Below are 7161 nucleotides of genomic sequence, written 5' to 3'. Positions count from 1 at the left end.
AACTTACGATCAATGGTCAACTGAAAGCTTTTATTTAATAATGCCCACAGATATGTTACAGTTTGCTATTACAGCACTGTTATTTGAAAGCATTATGCTACTTTTAAATCAGCCCTTAAAATCGTTATATTTGAATTCAAGTACAATTTCGTAACAATATTTTAAAAGTAACAATAGTTGTGTTCGCGTACTTGATAATTTGTAATAATTTGTACAAATTATCACTGGAAGTTACGGGATTCCGTTCGTTTACTTTTAAAAACTTGTAACGAGAGAGCAAGAGAGTGTTAAAAGTGACAGTTCGTAGATGGACATGATATTTTTTACTGGACATTTTTTGTCCAGTAAAAAATGTCAACATGAAAAATATGTTTAAAACAAATTGTTACAAATGTAAACAAAACAAAAAAGTTGAAAATTAACACAGTTTATAAGTCTAGCAAAGAAAAGAAGTAAAATAACACAAAAACAAAAGTTTTAAATTGATTTATAATAAAATACAACTTATTTTTACAAATTGTTGTTCGCATACTTTTTGGATATTTTTTTAGATTGAGAGTATGTATTTTTACGCTCTAAATTAAAGTTACTGGATAATTTTTACTGGAAAGTATGCGAACACACTTTATAACACTCTGCACGAAATTGACACTTATTTCTGTCAAGAAGGGCACATAGTGGGTTAAACTAATTCGGGCAATCTGAATTCAGTGGTGCCAACCGTTTTATTAGGTTAGCTCGTATTTTCGAGATATACCGTTATTTCGAAAATGGAGGTGGTTGCACAACATATATTCGCGTAACTCAAAAACGGTTTAGTTTCTTGAATAAACTGAAAAAACCGAAAAAACCCACCAGCTAACACCTCATTGTTTAGAGTCATAAATCCACTTCAGGTTTATTATGTCGAAAAATGTTCCTTATTAAAATCCCTGAAAGAGCTCTCTAAAGGACTTTCTAAGGGTTTTTTATCTCTTTTTACCTTCTCCATTGGGTTTCAAATTTCTATTTATCTATTATATGTTAGTGTGATTCTTTTACAAATATATACTTACAATTAACTTAACTAAAAACAAATATTTTAATCTAAATTTCCTTACTCAACAACTTTACGCTACCCTAAATCAATTTCCTATAAAATGTCTTTACTAAAATTATGTATTATTTTTGTGATTCAAGTATTAACTAATAGTTCGTTCACTTTGTGGACGGTAATTTAAATTAATCTTTGCCCAATAGGTGGCCCACGGCGAATTCATACAAGGTGGTATCAGTTCTATTTTTTTATCCTATCTTTTTTGGTAACCTTATCTTTGTTGTTGCCACATTAAACAACATTGTTACTAGAGTGTCCAAAAAACCGGCAAATTTGAAAAACCGGTTTCCGGTTAACCGAAAAAGTGTGTTTTTGAAAAAATTAATTGATTATTGTCTTTTAAAAAAACCGGTTAAACGATTTCGGTTTTTGTCTTAAAATAAACCGGTTAACCGGTTTATATTAAATTTTTATTTACCCCCATTAACACGAAGCCTGGTTATGTGTTAACTAATAGTTATACGGTCGTTTAAAAAAAATTTTGTATGAAAACTGTCACTTTAACTATTAGTTAACACATAACCAGACTTCGTGTTAATGGGGGTTAGTAAGAAAAGGTTTTGATTATTGTCTTTTAAAAAACCGGTTAAACGGTTACGGTTTTTGTCTTTAAAAAACCGGTTAACCGGTTTATATTAAATTTTTATTTACCCCCATTAACACGAAGCCTTGTTATGTGTTAACTAATAGTTATACGGTCGGTTAAAATAAATTTTGTACTGCCACTTCAACTATTAGTTAACACATAACCAGACTTCGTGTTACTGGGGGTTAGTAAGAAAAGGGTATCCTTAAATTTATTTTTACTTGTGGACGCTAATAGGAAATCTGTTAAGAATTGTGTACTAAATCTTCGGAAATTTAGCATTTTTGAATTCTTAAGGCTCTATATTAAAGCAATTATTTTATATCTTTTACGAAATATTGTCAAATGCTATAATTTTCTATAAAATAAATCAATATTTTTAGAAATGGCATAAAAATTTTTCATAAATATGTTTGAATGAGCTTCAGCAAATATATTTCATTAAAACCGGTTAACCGTCTTAAAAAACCGGTTTCTCTAAAAACCGAAAAGTTAAAAAAACCGAAACTTGTGGAGTTTACAAAGATGAAAAAACCGGTTGGCCGGTTTCGGTTTTGGATACTCTAATTGTTACATTAGAAACACTGCATTATCCCACGATCCACATTTTGACATTTATATTTTGACAGATAAACAAACATATGCGCACACTTTCTTTTTAACAAACAAAACAAATTAAAATAAAACATAAGATGGAAGACACAAAGTTAAGCAAAGCAATATAAATGAAAACAAACTAAACCAATAAGTAAAACGAAACTAAGCCACCAGGATGAGGAATCTCCACCACGAAGAATCTCAATTCAACAACATGTGAAATATTCGGGCCATCGATTCATAGTAGGCAGGCATCTCAACACTAGTATGCAATTGGTGTAAAATCTATTACTATATCTAGGAATCTCAACGCATTATATAATTGGGGTAAAATCTAAAACTATATCTAGGAATATCAAAACTCTATTATACAATTGGGGTAAAATCTAAAACTATTACTACGTTTACACGTAGCCTATTCGCAAATAAAAATTATTTGCAATTAATTAACTCACTGTTTATATGTCACATTAGTTACAGAAAATTCTTGGTTTTATGAGATGCCGGATGGTAAAATGTAATTATTTGGTAGCTCTTTTATTGAATAAAATATGATACATTTTTTATTTTTTTAAATGTAAAAATTATAGAATCAAAAATTCTTGTCCGTCTTGTCAATCCAATTAATTCAAAAACGCAATGAAATATTTAAAAAACATCTTAAACTAAAAGCGTTAAAACATATGGCAATGCTTAATATCTTATTTGCAAATAGGTTCGTAAATCAGGAATTGTTTTCGTGAGTTAGCTATTCGCAAATAAAAAATTAATTCACTGTTTATGCGACATTTTTTTCTAATTGCAATATTTTTATTTGCTAATAAGCCGTGCGTATAAACGTAGTATTTATTAACTTAATCGGTAGCACTTGTGTTAAAAATACCAAAAAAGTTAAACAATATGCAGTGGCGGCGTTACGTCTTTTTAATCGTATTTTCGGTGGGTTTCTGTGAGTTTCTTGGAGATTTTATTATACTTTCGAAGTGTCAATGGCCAATAGGACACTCAGAAACATTAGCGCAAGATGATGTCAATGCCAATACTTTGCATGCAATGATAATAGCTGATACCCATTTACTGGGTCCCATAAATGGACATTGGTTGGATAAACTATATCGTGAATGGCATATGAGGCGGGCATTTCAAGCTTCAATGCTTGTGCATAAACCCAACGTGGTTTTTGTCTTGGGCGATCTATTTGATGAAGGTGACATGGTAGATCACGATGAATTCAAAGAGTATGTCAGAAGATTCCACAGCCATTTTCATGTGTCGCCCTCAATACCCGTCATTAGTGCTGTCGGTAATCACGATGTTGGTTTCCATTATAAGTAAGACTGTTTTAGGTACATATTTAACAGAGTATACGTTTTATTTTGTTTATATTCTCTTCATATCATAGAATGCATCCTTATTTTATTGATCGATTTGAGAGAAATTTCAACAATTCTGGAGTTCAACTGTACACAATGCATGGTAATCACTTTATATTTATCAATTCAATGGCCATGGAAAATGATGGTTGCGAATTTTGTGAAGGTGCTATAAATGAATTGAAAAACACAGCAGGTAAAACAGCAACACGTTTAATTCAGAAATTTTTGAAATACATATGGAATTTTCTGAAATTCAAAGAGAATTACAAATGGAAAATTCTTAAATAAAATTGGAAAAATCTGATATACAAATAGAAAATTCTGAAATACAAATTGAAATTTATGAAATACAATTAGAAACTTTTGAAATACACTTGGAAATGGTGAAGTTAACAAATTGATAATACATTAAAGTTTCCACATAGTACATATTTTAATTATATAATGTCTCGTTAAATATTTTATGAAATAATTGAGGATTGATAGACTTAAGATTTCAAAGTTCATATAAATTCGTAAAAGTTTAAGGCATTTGACTCAAATATAACTAGAAAATCATTCAAGGTTTTCGATTTAAGTTAAATTTCATAATGTTCTGATCTTGATGTGTTAATCCAAAGTCGATTGTAAAGTTAATGCAGAATGTCGTTTCTAATAAAATTTGCAATACAACCAACTTGGAATAACATTAGAAACTTTTAATATTTATTCTTTGAGATATTTTTGTTCATATAAACTATTATATTTTAATTCCATCTTGAATATATATTTATTCGAGTATTCTATTAATTGACTGTTAAGATATAAATTATTATACGAAGCCGCTTTCCGACATACCACGAAGATAAAAATCCTTCAGCTATTAACAAAAAGTCTTTTTTTGAATACCGATTTTTGGTATTCCAAATCTTAGATGTAGTTATATTAAAAACTGTTTAACGTGTTTAATAAATCTTTCGCAATCAAAGAATACGAAACGAGTTTCTAAATTTCATTTATAAAGTAAAAAACTAAATTTCTTTCGTTACTGTGACGAATTCAATGAGCCAAAATTTTTATAAAAACATGTTAAAGGTACTTATAGACGGCAATACTGATTTTAATACTGATATTAATATTTGTCAAAAACTCAAGTATCATAATAGAATTTCATCGTCTAAACAAAATTTGTATTCGATTTTCCAAAAATAAAATGATTTTTTTGATTTACGGTCGGTATTCAAAATTTGTTTAAAACAATTCAAAAACTTTTTATTTTCATATGTATCGGGTATGTATTTATAAATAAAAATAAGGCAAACAAAAATGTCAAGAAAATATAAAATAAAAATAAAGTTTTCACAAAAATATCAATCAACAAAGAAATAAAATATTTGTAATAGTATCGTGTAAACAAAATACTGTGAAATTTTTCAGTTCGATTTAAAAACTTGTCCGTTATCTTCTAATATATAAAAATCTCGTGTCACAATGTTAGTGTTTGAACTCCTCCGAAACGGCTCAACCGATTTTTATGAAATTTTGTGTGTATGTTTGGTAGGTATGAGAATAGGTCGTAAAGTATATTTCATACCTCTAGGTCATTAGGGTGACCCTATCCAGAATTTATTTTTACTATTTTTTGGCTAAAAGCTTTTTTTTCGCATTTTATTTATTTGGCATTATAAAATTCCTATAACCCCAAATTTTCATCAACCGACCCTCACCCACCCGTTTTTTAGCCGAGATTTTAGTATTTTGTATGAGCAATATCAAATATCAATATTTAACTATTTTTATGAAATTTTGTATATATTTTTGGTAGGTACGAAAATATTATATATCATAGCTAGGACATTAAAAATTTTGTTGGTATTTCTCTTCATTAAAAATACCTATAATGCCAACTTCACTTAGAATACATTCGCTATTTTTTATTTAACAACCAAAATATTCACTAGAAATAATTTGTATGGCAGAACAACGTTTGCCGGATCAGCTAGTATGTATATATTTTTTTCATTCTATAAAGCAAAACTAATTTTTTTTAATTTAATTTTATTCATACAATTTGTATATCAAACATTTGTGTTTCTTTTTACGCAATGAGATCCTAACTCTGCGAATTTATAATCGTACTATTTAAAAATAAACATTTTTTAATCCAGATAAGTTAAATTGTCTTAAAAGTCCAAAGGATTGTACCGATATCAAAACTCTTGAAAACCACCAACATTATAGTCGTCCCATAGTTTTGCAACACTTTCCCACATATCGAGCATCAGACAAATCATGTAGGGAACATGATGCTCCCCATATCGAAGAATACCGTGAGAAATGGGAAGTTCTATCTAAAAATTCTACAGATTGGTTGGGTAAGTAAATCTAATAAACTTTTGTTTTAACATATTTAAATATCTTATTGATTATTAATACGATAAATTTGTAATGTCGTTATAATTTATGGATTTAGGAAAACTACTGCATCCTCGTTTATCGTTTGCCGGTCATACTCATCATTATTGCTATTCCATCAATCGCTGGGGTGTAGAAGAGTATACAGTGGCTTCATTTAGTTGGCGAAATAAAATTAATCCCAGCTTTCAAATGGTAATGTATAATGAAATATCCGTATATTTCATAAGATTTCTACAATTGTGTACACTTTACAGGTTTCTCTTACTCCAACAACCCATGCAGTATTGAAGTGTGATATACTAGAGCAGCAATTAGTTTATAATACTTATATAGTTTCCGTTGTTGTTTTTATGTTTTTATTTATTTGGGATTGCATACAAATCTTACAAAATCTATGTCTTAAATCAAAAACAAAGAATAAAATAATTTAGTTTTTATAATCGAAAATTGAATTCATTTATACTGAAATTTTAACAAAAGTGTACTGTTTCGGAAAATACAGGTTTATGCTTCACAATTAGCACAAATATCGCTCATAAACAGTAATTGGAAGTCTAAATTTTAAAAATTCTCAGTTAAAAACTTTACCATTTTATTGCTACAAACACAAGAATAATGTAATTTTTTTTAGTTTAGTAAGGATATTTTGATACAACAATACAGAAAAACAAAAAAAAAATTGTTTTATAATATTTGTCTTTATTTTTGCAATAATTTTGACAAAATGGTGAATATAATCTGATTTGAAAAATATAAAAATACCAGTTTTTCTATCACAGACATAACCATGTGTTTACATAAGTTCATTGTGTGCCTTGAAAAGATGTAAATATATTTGTTTAATATCTTTATGTACTATTTATTATAAACATAAGGTTTCTCATGTAGCAATTCTGTTGTGTTGAAATCAATATGTACTTAGTTTTTATCGAAGTACATACTTCAAAACATCATAAGTATGTTATTTTAAAACGGATTTTAGATTTCTTTGAAAGATATGAATTTTACCTTTTAAAATTTATATGATAAAACAGAAAAAGTCGAAAAATATGTTATCACAAAAATAAGCACTCATTAATTTCATAATACATATATTTTTATTTACTTAT

General features: G+C 28.3%; 1 protein-coding gene across 2 annotated transcripts; it reads left to right on the top strand.

Moving 5' to 3' along the window:
* The first annotated feature begins 2370 nt into the window (after positions 1-2370).
* Positions 2371-6811, top strand: PGAP5 (Per1-like protein PGAP5). 2 transcript variants are annotated; one of them, XM_065500584.1, is made up of 6 exons: positions 2371-2606; positions 3145-3610; positions 3682-3848; positions 5803-6009; positions 6108-6244; positions 6307-6811. In XM_065500584.1, the coding sequence occupies exons 2-6, from the start codon at positions 3180-3182 to the stop codon at positions 6481-6483; spliced, it is 1119 nt and encodes a 372-aa protein (XP_065356656.1). In that variant the 5' UTR covers positions 2371-2606; positions 3145-3179; the 3' UTR covers positions 6484-6811. The 2 variants fall into 2 exon arrangements, with proteins under 2 accessions (XP_065356656.1, XP_065356655.1); XM_065500583.1 differs by having other exon boundaries at positions 2371-3610.
* The last annotated feature ends 350 nt before the right edge of the window (positions 6812-7161 follow it).

This window comes from Calliphora vicina, chromosome 2, assembly GCF_958450345.1.
Source record: "Calliphora vicina chromosome 2, idCalVici1.1, whole genome shotgun sequence".
In the NCBI taxonomy this organism is placed as follows: Eukaryota; Metazoa; Arthropoda; class Insecta; order Diptera; family Calliphoridae; genus Calliphora; species Calliphora vicina.
The sequence above is the reverse complement of the archived record's forward strand: the minus strand, read 5'-3'. Positions and strand labels throughout refer to the sequence as shown.